General features: G+C 31.5%; 2 protein-coding genes and 1 long non-coding RNA gene across 3 annotated transcripts; 2 read left to right on the plus strand and 1 right to left on the minus strand.

The window, feature by feature from the left end:
- Positions 1-585: 585 nt before the first annotated feature.
- Positions 586-912, minus strand: LOC25495683 (cysteine proteinase inhibitor 5). Its single transcript, XM_013595911.2, has one exon. It carries the CDS (start codon positions 910-912, stop codon positions 586-588), a length of 327 nt encoding a protein of 108 aa, XP_013451365.1.
- Positions 913-2,092: 1,180 nt separating this feature from the next.
- Positions 2,093-6,190, plus strand: LOC120580830 (uncharacterized). The gene is made up of 2 exons (XR_005646597.1): positions 2,093-2,415; positions 5,981-6,190. It is a non-coding gene; the product is annotated as an uncharacterized lncRNA (long non-coding RNA).
- A 5,034-nt stretch (positions 6,191-11,224) lies between these two features.
- Positions 11,225-13,363, plus strand: LOC25495684 (xanthotoxin 5-hydroxylase CYP82C4). The gene is made up of 2 exons (XM_013595912.3): positions 11,225-12,151; positions 12,564-13,363. The coding sequence occupies exons 1-2, from the start codon at positions 11,225-11,227 to the stop codon at positions 13,185-13,187; spliced, it is 1,551 nt and encodes a 516-aa protein (XP_013451366.3). The 3' UTR covers positions 13,188-13,363.
- The last annotated feature ends 1,873 nt before the right edge of the window (positions 13,364-15,236 follow it).

Genomic DNA, 15,236 nt, shown 5'->3' on the forward strand with positions numbered 1-15,236 from the left:
ATTTCTTGAATAATTGTCTTATTCGTGAGTTTTACCGCTTTAATAGAAATAGGGTGTTACATGGTTTGCCTCGGTTTACATTTTTGTAGGCGGTTGCTGTTATTTATTTCTATTTCTTTTTCTTTTATGTTTTTCTTACTTGTTTTTCCTGTATTTTTCTTTAAGGGTTTTAGCCTAATCCCCCATCTTTTTTGTTTTTTCTTTTTGTTTCGTAAAAAATCATGAAGATCAAAATTTGATGCATCTACACATACTAAACTCATGATTTTCTAGGCCAAGGGTTGACAAACACTAGTCTATAGTCAAACATGATATTATTTGCCTATTGAATTTTACCCCATTTCAAAAATACTTACAATTTCCTCTCTAAAATAATCAGACGCTCAAATATAAAATCCACATGAACTTTTCATAAGATAATAACCATAAAGAATTTTAAACATAATTATAAGATCAAATTAAATATTTAGATAAAAAAATCCATTTTGATGCACAAACCTTAAACTTTTATTGTTATATGATCATACAATTTAATAATTTAATTGAGAACACTTTTATTTTTATATGATCATACAATATAATAATTTAACTGTTACGAATATGAAAGTATTTGAGGTTAAAGTGATTTGGTGGACTCTCATACACAAGTGAATCATAGATGTTAGAAGCTGAACCATTGTTTGCAGAAATGGCGAGGATGTAGACGGTCTCATCGGTTAAACCACCGAGAAGTTTCTCAAACTTCAATTTCGCCTCAGTAACTTGCTTGTTGTGTTCGGTTACAGTAAATTTAGCAATATCAATCATTTGTGGATCACTGACGTTGACGCGTCTGTTGATGTTTAGGGCTTGATTTGTGGCCACTGAGGCAAACAAAACAATAAGGACAAGAAAAAGAGACTGAAATCTCATGATGCTTGTATTATAATTGTTATCTCTTCAAGCTTTACAAGTTTTGTTGGTGTGAGTAAGCCTTTGCCGATTATGCTGTTATATACACAAATTATATAAAATTGTTAAAATTTATTTCTAATAAAAATAAATATTATTTAGTCAACCCTTTACTCAATTAAGTCAAATCTATAATATTAAATTAAAACATCGGAACTTATATACTATTAAGTCAAACCTTTGTTCCAAAATACACGTTACAATTTATCACTCAATTAAGTCAAACCTTTGTTCCTAAATACATGTTACAGTTTATCACTCCACACATGTCAATGCACAACTTAGAATATTACTATCTTTAGTTATCTGTAATAAAAAAGTATAAAAAGTTGATATTTTAAAAATATTCATTGAGCCAAAGTAGGGGAACTTATATACTATTACTTGTCATTATATATTAGTAAAAATATATGGTCAAAGTAGGTTGTCTATATATATTATGTATAAAGGATGTATACTGTTTGTAATTTTATACTTATTAGCACAATAAGAAGAGAGGTCATTCGGGCACCAAGTGCCTGTCTAAAAGGTATAAACACTAGTCTTAATAATGCATATGGTAAAACTATGACATGAACGAAGGGAGTATAGTATACTAGCGTGCAAATTGGCACTCCATTGCCAACAGTGTCAAATAGCTTAGTGACTAAAGCTCAAACATTTAAATGTAGAGAAGTGGGATGTTCGGGATTCGAACATTGACCCCTACGTATCCTTATCCTTATCCTTGTCCTTATCCTTATTATATAATCCATCTTAACATTGCAAACCTTATTTCCTAACCCTACCCTATTTTTTGTGTGCCAATTTTGCCTTAATTACTTATATTATTGTTCCAACTAACTATCACACATTAGAGTACAAATTTGAATTTTAAATGTTCCCCCAATAATCCTTTAGGGTTAAGTCTTTACATGTATCTTATCTTGCATTAAATGATGTTATATTTCCCATTCACAAATTAATATGTTTTCTTCATCCCACTTAATTGTATTAATGCAACCTTATCTTGCATTAAATGATGTTATATTACCCACGCATAAATTCATATGCTTCCTTCATCCCACCTAATTGCATTAATGCAACCTTATCTTGCATTAAATGATGTTATATTTCCCATGCACAAATTCATATGTTTCCTTTATCTCACCTAATTGCATTGTAAATGACAAACTTTTAACATCATATGCTTCCAAAACTCATTGGAAACACACTATCTCATTGAAAATGCACTATCTCATTCTCTTCAATTTCCAAGGAAAAAATAACATACAACTTCTATCTCTGCACATATCTCATACCTTCTCTCTCAATTGATCTTCATTCATCTTCTTGAATGCTCTCTCTCTCTCTCACACAATTTTTATATTATTGTTCTCTCATAGGCCAAACTGTTCAGTCTTCTTCCTCTGCGCAAGCTTCTCCATTGTTATCTCCTTCGGCTCCAGTCACTGTCGCCTCATGGTTTGTGTTCTTTCATTCCATTATTCTATAATCTTTCTCTTTGATCTTTGCTCTCTCTCTCTCTCTCTATTTATTCCTTCTCATTTGAATTGAATTGATCCAACCAAGACTCATATTATCATATCATCCAAGGAATCGGTGATGGTGCTTTTGTTTCCTTTGGTTTTGACCACTTCTAATCTCTTTTAACAACTTCTTTTAAATCTCCTTTGTTTCCTAGGATTTTACCAATCTCTTTTATTTTCTGGGATATGCATATTCACTATCGAGAGCCCATGAATTTGTGGTCGAGTACTACCTATCCACACCACATCCATATCAAGGACGAAGATCGATATAAGAGTAGTAACAATTTTGATTTAAGGATCCAGGAGACCTTTTGTTTAAATTTTCACCAATTCGGTTTCATATTGGAGTTTCACCAACTATATATGTTTTGTAGTTAATTTTATGAATATATATAGTTGAATTTTTATGCTAACTTGCAAAGATTATTTGAAGTTTTCAAATTGGAATCATAATTTCAATACTCAGTTTTGTCTATTCTCTATTGAAGTTTACTTAGAGTTTTCAATACTCAGTGTAGGATGTTTTAAGGAGCCAGGGGACCTTTTGTTTATTGGATGGAATGAATGCTAGCAAAACTTTAACAAATATGTCTTCCTATCATTAGTTAAGAGATCCTTCCTTTTTTTTAAACTTTGACTCTTTGTTTGGTTTGGTCTCCTTTTCAATGTGCTTATGTAGATTAACATGATCGTAAATGTTCTCGGTTGGCCTTCCATTAACTTCCTTCTTTCCACCCCTTGAAAAGGTTTTTAAGAAGATATATGTTTCTATCACTTTTAGCTATGATCATGTTATGGAGCCTGTTCTTGATAACTTTTTTGTTGAGTACTCCCTCCGTTCTTTTTTAAGTGTCTTTTTAGAGTGAATTTTTTGTTCCTATTTAACTCTTCTTGATATTTTATAGGTACGATTTTTCAATTACTCTTATCTTTTTTAATAAAATTAATTAATTCTATTTATTAGAAGATATGTTTTGGATGTCTCGTTTTTCAAATATTTATTTGGAGGTAGACTTATTCATGGAAAAGGCTCTAACTCGATCTCATACTTGAAAAGCTATTCTCAAAGTCTTGAACCTATGCAGTGAGGTTTACTTTCAAGATTGAAGATGGAAACACTAACATGTGGTTTAGATCATGGGTTTTAAAACAACCCTGCCTCAACTTATTTTTCCCCATTTCATTTTAATCCCTTAATTTACAAATATCAACATTTATTAATTATATGTTTCTATATAATTTTTTGTCACTTCTATTATATTAAAAAATAATCTATCTTTTCAATTGATAACAATTTTTCAAATGTTTCAACCTAATATTGTGAAATTATTTCTATCGGTCACCATATTATATATTTATGTGAATTATTTTTATTTTGAGGGAAATATTTATGTGAATTATTAATTAGTTGACTAAAATATTTTTAATGTGTATTATAATCAAACCCCTGCAACGACGGGCTTCCTCCTAGTAATATACTATTATGCAGAACCTCTTTTATTCCCCATTCTTCTTTGCTGGTAGTTTCACATGTTGATGGTTTAACTCTTTTTCCCATTTCAAATCGATAATGGTTCAAAACAGAAAGCTATTATCATACAAATTGAAATATGGAAAGAACTAACAATAAGAGAAGGGACGAGAAAATCCAAAGTTGATGCTTAATGGAAAATCTCAAAACCACATGAAAAACAATATCTGAACATTGAAGAAGTTTATTAAATAAATATATCTAGTACATACATTATTATAACAAAAGAAGAGGGACAAAGTTTGAAACAAAAACTTGTAAAATTAGAGTTGTCCAGCAAAATCGCCAAAGCTTCGTGTTAGATATAAAACTTTTAATGACTCCTCTCTCCAGAAAATTTCTCTTGGCCTCTCTACATCTAACCTTTCTACGGACGCATCTCCCCGCTTAAGTTTAAAGCATATTTTTTCCAATGTAGACTACATGAGTGGTGGTGCGATGAGAATCACCATTCGCACCACCGTTGACCCTATTTCCAGATCTTCAACAGGCTTCAACTTCGGTTCCTGATAGGCATACAACTTCACACTTCACATTGGATGTCGCAATATCTAATTTAAGCCCCATGATCTTGTCCTCTACCTCACCATACTCCTATTTATTCTCTCTTTTATCAAAATTCCCATCCACCCTTCCGAGGGACCATTTCTCAAACTTCTTTCAATAACATAATTAAATTCTTTATTAGCAAGCCAATAATTATGAGACGGAATTTCTCAAGACCCCAATCATGGTAATAATAACGATTTACAATTGGGATATGATCCGATAAATCTCTATTCAACTCCCAAACACTTGAGTCCCCCAATTCTAGTAGCCATTGATGGGAAATCAAGACTCTATGACAAAGTTTTACAACTTGAGAGTTTACCTCAACTCGTTTTAGCTATGTAAACTCGAATCGTAAACTCGTATTTAAAATTACAAGTAATATATTTGAATGATTTCAAAACAATCAATAATAACAAGCTTCTGAATGCATTCCCTAAAATTCAATGTATGTCATTCTCACGCATTGGCGTAGCTTCTGTACATAACAAGCATGAAAAAACCGAGTTATGTTAACCGTAAAGGCAACATTTCAACACCTTGGGATTAAAAAAATAATTTGGATTTTGAAAGAAAATGAGACAAAAAAAAAAAACCAAAAATAAAAAAATAAAAAAAATTCAAAGGTAAACTCGGACGAGTTTACTCCGAGTTTACACGAGTTTACCGAGTTTAACACGTGTTAACTCGGTCAAACTTTCCGATTTCACCAAAAACCGAGTTTACCTCCGACTTAACACGTTTTTGCCACCTAAAAACGTAAACTCGGACGAGTTTACGTGTTAACACTCGATTTGTGGAACAGTGACTCTATCAATCCGACTCAAGCATTCTCTAACCTTCCTTACCGACACCCTCGCCCCAATCATCCTCTAACATTCCAACAGCATACTATCATTAATCACTTGCTTCTTCAAACAAAACGTTGAGCACTTCATCCCTTTCTTCTTCCAAAGTATCCTTTGAATTTTCCTCTAGGCTGAGAAGCCTGTGATATGTTTCTCATTACTTGTGACTCATAAATTCCTTCCAATGTTAAAACGTCATTTTGTTTCAATTTGTTTATTTTTAATATTTATGTTTGGCATACCATAACAATCTTCCTCCGTTAAAACTAAATGACGTATTTGCCACCCTAACATTGGTTGAGGCGTCAAGCTTCCATTATTTTTCTAATTTTGTTTATTTTTCAGGTATTTTTATTCAGTAAAAAATGCAACAAAAAAAAAAAGTGAAATGATGGACCAAAAAAAAAGAGAAAAAAAAATCAAAAGTCCACATCAATTTTTTTTTTTTAATAACTTGTATTTGTCAGATGTCAGTTGTGTCAGTTCTCAGTTTGATTCTCTTTTATTGTAACTTTAATTGTTTGTTTGTTTACTATTAATGAATTTTCTTGTTTCTTGATATTTTCCAGTTTGATAACAGTTTGTTTCATCAATGATGACATCAAATTTTATAAGGAGTGACTTGATATTTCAAAGGCGAAGTGTACCGCATATGTGATAGGTAGCCACAAATACCAGAAATCTAACACTGTAAGGCTCATGGCTGAATGTTATTTTTCAATTTACTTATATAGAGTGTTCCGTGCAACTACATTTCTAGAACTTTCATTGTTTCTTTACTGTTGATTGATCTTTGTCATATTCACACTGAGACAAAAGTGGTTGGTGTTGTAAGCCTTTTGAAGCCTACCCTTAGTTTAATTGAAATATATCCTTTTTGAAAGCCAATTTGAGCCGGTCGGTTTAGATCCTTTGTTCGGTGACAAACTAAATCTTAAGCCTAGAGACTTTTAGAAAATAACCCAAAATGTTATATTTGAGTTAGGCTATGTAGGGTGTTGCTAAACAATAAGTTTGGGGTTGCTTTCAAAATTTTCAACCAACTAAGTTTGGGGTCGGGGTACTAGAGAACAAAGAACAAAGCATACAAAAAAAAAAAATACACATAAAAATGGTGTATTCAAAAACAAAAATAGAATGAATAGCAAAGGGGACAAAAAATGAAAAATCTGAGTGATTTCAAACTTGATTTCCCGATAGTTATAAATGTTCTCTAGTACTTTTACAATTGTTGTTTCAAGGGTAAATGAGGGAATAATCCGTGTTTCAAATTTGTAGGAGTGCCTAACTCAAATTTTGTGTAGCCTAGTTATCCAAATATTGTCCGTAGGAGTGCCTACTTATTCAAAGTGTGTATTGACATTGATTTTGATTGACGTTTAGAAACTTTTCAAGCATATGGTAATATGTAGACTTGCATGTCGACTTTGTGAAACCCTTATCAAATTTTTGCGTGGAGTTGTGAATGATGGATGCAAGCAAGTCAAACTGACTCATCATATGGCTAGTAGGGAGATAAACTTTAAGGTTACCATTGGTTGGTAAGCTGTTACTGTCATTTTTTATTTAACAAGTTTGTTTCTTGAGGACAAGTAACAGTTTAAGTTTGAGGTTGTGATGACAGTCAGTCATACACTATTTTTATAGTCATATTTAAATAAGTTTTTGGTCTATTTTTATTAGTTTAGTATTTAATTTAGAGTCATTTTAAATAAATTTTTATTTTAATTTATTGAGTCAAATAGTGTATTTTTATCTATTATCAGATGAAATTTGTGCAACACAATCTTTGTTCTAAATGTTTTCAACAAAAAAGGTTCAATGCATGGTTCTCTTGAGCTAGATATCAAATTTCACTAAAGATCATATAAATTTGATGTGTCGGGAATGGAAGACCATAAAATGTGTTGACAATGACTAATCTCTATGTGAAACCAAATTATTGGATTTTGAAATAATATCGAGCTCCTTGACAAATAAATAACTTGAACCAAATGACTAACATATTTTGTTTTTCTTTTTTTGGTAAAGAGACAATTTGTGTACGGAAAATGTTGCACCACATATGTGGAAAACACTTGGGTGACATTGAAGTGCCAATGTCATGTGATATTGGCCAACTACAATGTTACAAGTGTACAAAAAGACAAAAATTTCTTGTAAGTGAGAGAGAAGAAAGCCATGATTTTTATTTTGTACACGTGTGATATTGTAGTTGGCAAATGCCACATAACATTGACACCCCAATGTCGCCAAGTTTTTTCCATATAGGTGTGGTCACAAGCGCACAAAAAACTTCTATCTTGCTATTATTAGTTGGTATGGTCATATACGTTGCTTCCTCTCTTAAATTTAATTCAATCGGAAATCATGTTGTTCCTCATCACCTAAAAAGTCATATCTACAATACGATAAATAGTCGTCACTTCTTTAGGTTTATGTACACGTTGATATCGTTATTAAAGTGGAGACTTAGACTTTCACATGTAATTCAAAAGAGTCATGTTTGAAATTCCTTAATGGTTATTTAAATGAACAAATTTCAAACATGAAGCGTAGAAGTTAACCACATACCCTAATTTTCTCTAATTGATTAAAGAAATTAGGGTAAAGATCACATGCAATGGTTCATACTAGAGCTAGTCATAAGCTTCCAACTCTATTCTATGGTTAAATCACACATGCTAGGTATGTCGCACTTCCTGGTGCGTGAAGGCAATAAAAAGTACGAAACATCTGAAAATTAAACATAGCTAATATCATAACTAAATAAAAGACTTGCATTCAACAAATAAATAGAAATTCATTTTAGAATTCTAATCAATGAATTTTTAATTACTCATGATAACAAAAAGACATAATACAAAAGAAATGAAACATACTCTTGTGACAAAACGGAGGATGATTGAGACTCCCACTTGATGCTCATAACGATTGCCCTCCTCTTAAACTACCAACTTCTGAATGAATGTTATTGTGCAGAATACAACTCAAAATTAGTTGTCTATTGCGGTTACAGCTCAAAATTCCCACATTACTCTTCGCTGCCGTTTGACTACTATTAATTTTGGATTACTTCCCATCTCTTGAGTGTGCATTTTGTAACACCAGCAAAATCCCCTCCATTAATTCCGCAGTTGACCTTTTTAGAAATATTATTTGTCTGCAATTTGCATGATGTGGTCGAGTGTTTTTTGGTAGGGCTAGAGAAAGATTGAACAGTTGGCGATTTGGTAATTGTTTTTCGGATACTTTTTAAATCGATTGATTAAAAAATACTCAAATGACAATTAACTACCGTTTAACATGTTTTAGGTATTTATGAGCATTTCTTAAGTGTTTATATTGAACAATCTTCTTACATTTGCTCAAGTGTATGGCCTTTTGCTACCTATGAGTTTTTTTTGGGGCAATTAGTTTTTTTTTTTTTTTAAAAATCAAAGTAGTTTATCTAACTCGAAAGAATCGAACTTAAGATTTTGAGAAGAAAATTCTCCAAAGTTTTAAGCAACCACTATCAGGCCAATCTAAAGAGGTTGTTTTAGGGCGATTAGTTAACACAGAATGTATATAAATATGATACGATGCTATGTAGGACATAAAAAAAATAAAGTCAACGTAACATTTCTTTTCATTTCTATTATTCACATGTCTTGCACTCCATTTCAATGCATTAATTTTTCAAATTAACCACTATAAGAACACCATGATAGCTCTCTTATCAAAAATCATGCGAAACATCTATACTCCCTCAAAAATGGATATTTTCCTTTCGCAACCAATAAATACAGTACTAGCAATACTTTTAGTACTTCTATACAACATATGGAAGATCAAAAAACCTAGTAACAAATTCAAGGGTATGAAACCACCAGAACCATTATTTGCATTACCATTAATAGGTCAGCTCCATCTACTAGGAAAATAAATCTCTCTTGCAAGAAACTTTGCTTCATTTTCTGACAAATATGGTCCTATCTTCCAAATCCGTTTAGGAGCATGCCCTGCACTTATTATTTCCAACCAAAATGCAATCAAACAATGTTTCACCACAAATGACAAAATCTTAGCCTCAAAACCAAAATGAAGCCGACGGTACCTTTAAATTATAATTTCTATTAAAAATAAATTTTCGGCGTGTAAATTGATTAGTTTTCAAACGAAGTTTTGAAGTTGTAAGGCGTACACGCGAAAGCGGTCGAATAGATTACAAAGTCAAAATTCGGTGTCCTACACACGAAAGTTGGCGACCACTTTAATTTAATTCTTTTTACGTGCGAAAATATTGTCCTGTTACAATAATAAAATATAACTTAACAAGCACTCATGGTTGACACAAATTATATTCCGGACTCTCGTCATTTAAAGTAATTAAAAACAAGTTATTTTTCAAATTTTGCAACCAAATTAATTTGTATCGCCTTAGATAAACGACGTGATAATAGATAACGGTACTTGACGTTGGTCCCTGTGGGATTCGACATCTTTTATACTGAAACGGATATTTCCGTGCACTTGCGCACCTATCAGTACAATCTTGACTTTGGAGTGGAGTTTGAAAATTTCTGCAAAATGCATCACCGTAATATGTTTAACACGTTGTCAATAATCTAACTGATATGCCTCGTGATACATTTGCTGTCAGAAATCAGAATCTTGTATTTATCCATCGGTAATATCCTTTGCTAAAACTTGAGACATCACGCTATACTCTCTGTTTTATGTATCTGAACCAAATACATCAATTTTATTTGACTAAAGGGAGGTATCTATGTAAACTCGTGTATTTAGGTAGTGGCAGATGATATGATTTTCGGTTTTAATTTGGTAGGAAACCATGACTTTATAATATCTATAATATCCCTGTAAGCTTCAGATTTTAATTTGACAATCTCCATGTATGATATACTTATATCACAATTTATAGCTCTTTGTCCCTTTTAAAAAATGAGTTATGTATAGATCAAACCACCATCATCCACCTACAAACTCAACATTGTCTAACCAATTGAACTATACCTATTAAGTTAAGAAAAATTTATTTATTCAATATTTACTTTGATATATTAAACTTCTTTTTTTATAAGATATTTTGATATATAAACTTAAAATATAAATTTTCAGATGAAATTTGTGCAACACAATCTTTGTTCTAAATGTTTTCAACAAAATAGGTTCAATGCATGGTTCTCTTGAGCTAGATATCAAATTTCACTAAAGATAGAAATTTGATGTGTTGACAATGATTAATCTCTATGTGAATAACTAAATTATTGGTTTTTGAAATAATATCGAGCTCCTTGACAAATAAATAACTTGAACCAAATGACTAACATATATTTTGTTTTTCTTTTTTGGGTAAAGACACAATTTGTGTACTGAAAATGCTGCACTACACATATGTGGAAAACATTTGGGTGACATTGAGGTGCCAATGTCATGTGATATTGGCCAATTACAATGTTACAAGTGTATAAAATGACAAAAATTCCTTGTAAGTGAGACAGAAGAAAGCCATGATTTTTATTTTGTACACATGTGACATTGTGGTTGACAAATGTCACATAACATTGACACCCCAATGTCGCCCAAGTGTTTTCCACATATGTGTGGTGCAGCATTTTCCCTACACAAATTGTCTTTATCAAAAAAAGAAAAACAAAATATGCTAGTCATTTGGTTCAAATTAACCACTATTATTCACATGTCTTGCACTCCATTTCAATGCATTAATTTTTCAAATTACCCACTATAAGAACACCATGATAGCTCTCTTGTCAAAAATCATGCGAAACATCTATACTCCCTCAAAAATGGATATTTTCCTTTCACAGCCAATAAATATAGTACTAGCTATACTTTTAGTGCTTATATACAACATATGGAAGATCAAAAAACCTAGTAACAAATTCAAGGGTATGAAACCACCAGAACCATTATTTGCATTACCTTTAATAGGTCACCTCCATCTACTAGGAAAACAAATCCCTCTTGCAAGAATCTTTGCTTCATTTTCTGACAAATATGGTCCTGTCTTCCAAATCCGTTTAGGAGCATACCCTGCACTTATTATTTCCAACAAAGAAGCAATCAAAGAATGTTTCACCACAAATGACAAAATCTTAGCCTCAAGACCAAAGTCAAGTCATGGAATTCACCTAGGTTATAACTATGCTGGATTTAGTTTTGCACCTTCTGGCCCATATTTTTCAAAGCTAAAGAAAATAACCATGGTTGAATTACTTTCGTCTCGCCGCCTCGAATCATTGAGGCATGTTTATGAATCGGAGATTCATACTTGGATTAAGGATCTTTCATTTTATGTTAAGGGAAACAACAATGTTAAGGTTGTAATTAGTGAATGGTTGAAAAGGTTATCATTTAATACAATCACAAAGATGATTGGTGGGAAAAGGTATTTTGAGAATTTGAATGTGGAAGATGTAGAAGCACATGGTAATATTGTGAATCTTATAAGAGAATTTATGCTTATTGCTGGTGATTTTGTTCCTAAGGACTTGATTCCAATTATTGGTTGGTTTGGTTTTGAAGGACAAGTGCTTAAATCTATGAAAAGAGTTGGTAAAGATTTGGAAACACTTGTTGGAAGCTGGATTGAAGAACATATTGTTAATAATTCAAATGAGAAACATGATTTCATTGATGTGATGCTCTCTGTGATTGAAGATGATCGTGTTTATGGTCATAACCGTGATACTATTATCAAAGCAAATATTACGGTGTGCATTTTCTCATAATATGAATATTTTAAATAATTTCTTTTAATGAATCATGGAGTCATTAAAATTAAACTCATAAAAGGTACAGCCAAATAAAATAGGTGCAATCGTAGAGAGTCGGATAAGACTTGGACGACAAAACTCTTCCCAGAGTTTCAAATTTATTTAAAATTCACAAATGTAGATAGATTACAACAATTATTAATATCTTTTTTTACAAGCTAGAAATTTATTTAAGAAAACAAATGGAGACATATATAAACCTAACTCAGTTCAAGAAAACCAATCCTCGTAAACATAACGAATTAGAAGATATGACATTGCTATGCATGATCCTTTCAACTCTAAGTTATTATTATTATTATTATTAGGGTTTGCAACTAATAACAAATCAACATTTTACTTTATTCAGGATCTTATGTTAGCTGGGTCAGACTCAACATCCACAACATTGACATGGATCGTAGCCTTATTGTTGAATAATAGGAATGTTTTAAAACGTGCACAAGAGGAGATAGACCATCATATAGGTAAGGGCAGAAGGGTAGAATCGTCGGACATAAAAAACTTGGTTTATTTGCAAGCAATTTTAAAAGAAACTTTGAGGTTATACCCAGCAGCTCCACTACTAGCACCCCATGAAGCCACAGAAGATTGTAACATTCAAGGCTATTATGTACCAAAAGGAACACGTGTATTTTTCAATGTATGGAAATTACATAGAGATCCAAGTATTTGGTCAGAGCCTGAAAAGTTTTTACCTGAAAGGTTTATTAATGAGAATGGAGAAATTGATCATGAAAGTCATCATTTTGAGTACCTTCCTTTTGGATTAGGGAGAAGAGCTTGTCCTGGATCTTTGTTTGCTACACAAAATAGTCTCATTACACTTGCATGTCTTCTTCATGGGTTTGATTTGGAAGTGCCAATGGATGAAGTTGTTGATATGAGAGAAGGTTTGGGAATAACTTTACCTAAGTTAACTCCATTGCAAGTTGTTTTGACCCCACGATTACCCTTTGAACTCTATCAATGATACGCATTATTATTATTATTATGCAAATAAAGTATCATCCGCGTACAATTGTGAAGACTGATTTTTCAAAACATATAAGATCACAACAAATAACAAAGTACGCTACGATGGTTTAAACAATAATACATAGCTTAGATCCCAAGACTTCTTGTTAAGCTGGTAAAGATTCAAACCATATCAGCAAAGCAAGCGCATTTGGGTTTGTGTGTCATTGTGTATTTTTTATTTTTTTACTTATTCCTTGTGTATTGCTAAGTATGTATATTATTGCATGAAATATATAAACAATAGTTGATGCTATCATTGAATGAAGATCATAGAGAATATATTTTTTGTTTGTCAGGGCATCAACTAATTATTGTTTTTTCGCTTTCTTTGTGACTTGATCGTTTGTATATTTTTAATGTCTTTATTGGTACATTGTGTGCTATTAAGGATACTCAGTTGTTCGTAATATATCTCATTTTGACTTGTAAAAAAAATATAAAATAAAATATAAATATTAAATTTCATAAAAATAAAATAAAATATTGGACAGCTGATTAAAATTGATAAAATAATCTAATTAAAATTAAATTTTATATTATAAAATCTATAAGACGGGAGGTGAGTGTAAATTAAGCATCTTAGAGGTGAGGGGAGTATGAAGCATCTCATATGAGAGAAAATTATAGTTTTTTTTTCTATATATTTAACTTTTTTTTCTTCTGTTAATCAAGGGTTACCGGTAGAAAAAGATTATGGTAATTCAAAATTCGACAAAAAGATATATAAATTCCGTCTTAAAGTAGTTGTTATACTTAGAAATCAAACTTCACTTCTTCCAAACAATTCATAATTTATGAAGCTAATAATATTTGATTGCAATTGCTTGGCATATACTCTCTCGGTCCCTTAATAAGTGATCTTTTTGTTAAAAAATATTATCCTAATATAACCATCCATTTCACTTTTCGATGCAATATTAATTATTTTTTTCAATTATAACACTAATTAATTTCTCATTCATCTTTTTCAATACAATATATTCCACTTTACATATATAATAATGGAAAATACACCAATACTTAAACAAAAAAATTTAAAACCATTTTTCTCTCTCATTCACATATATATTTTTCTTAATAAATATATGAAATATGAAACGAGCAAATGACTTACTTAATTTAAGACTAGGAGATGACATTTTTAATTGCACGTGGGCGGGGAGAAATATTAGTTGTCTGCTGCGATTACAGCTCAAAATTCCCACATTACTCTTCGCCTCAGTTTGACTACTATTAATTTTGGATTACTTCCCATCTCTTGAGTGTGCATTTTGTAACACCAGCAAAATCCCTTCCATTAATTCCGCAGTTGACCTTTTTAGAAATATTATTTGTCTGCAATTTGCATGATGTGGTCGAGTGTTTTTTGGTAGGGTTAGAAAAAGATTGAACAGCGCCTGGCGATTTGGTAATTGTTTTTCGGATACTTTTTAAATCGATTGATTAAAAAATACTCAAATGACAATTAACTACCGTTTAACATGTTTTAGGTATTTATGAGCATTTGTTAAGTGTTTATATTGAACAATCTTCTTACATTTGCTTAAGTGTATGGCCTTTTGCTACCTATGAATTTTTTTTGGGGCAATTAGTTTTATTTTAAGAAGTCAAAGTAATTCATCTAACTCAAAAGAATCGAATTTAAGATCTTGAGAAAAAAATTCTTCAAAATTTTAAGCAAACACTATCAGGCCAATCTAAAGAGGTTGTTTTAGGGCGATTAGTTAACACAGAATGTATATAAATATGATACGATGCTATGTTGGACATAAAAAAATAAAGTCAACGTAACATTTCTATTATTCACATGTCTTGCACTCCATTTCAATGCATTAATTTTTCAAATTAACCACTATAAGAACACCATGATAGCTCTCTTGTCAAAAATCATGCGAAACATCTATACTCCCTCAAAAATGGATATTTTCCTTTCACAACCAATAAATACAGTACTAGCTATACTTTTAGTGCTTATATACAACATATGGAAGATCAAAAAACC

Source organism: Medicago truncatula, chromosome 6 (genome assembly GCF_003473485.1).
Source record: "Medicago truncatula cultivar Jemalong A17 chromosome 6, MtrunA17r5.0-ANR, whole genome shotgun sequence".
NCBI classification, from domain to species: domain Eukaryota; kingdom Viridiplantae; phylum Streptophyta; class Magnoliopsida; order Fabales; family Fabaceae; genus Medicago; species Medicago truncatula.

Bases quoted from the DNA above. Each gene is read 5' to 3' on its own strand.
- LOC25495684 (XM_013595912.3), top strand. From the start codon at position 11,225: ATGGATATTTTCCTTTCACAGCCAATAAATATAGTACTAGCTATACTT. The intron at 12,152-12,563 runs GTGTGCATTTTC...TACTTTATTCAG, and splicing joins TTATCAAAGCAAATATTACG to GATCTTATGTTAGCTGGGTC.
- LOC25495683 (XM_013595911.2), bottom strand. From the start codon at position 912: ATGAGATTTCAGTCTCTTTTTCTTGTCCTTATTGTTTTGTTTGCCTCA.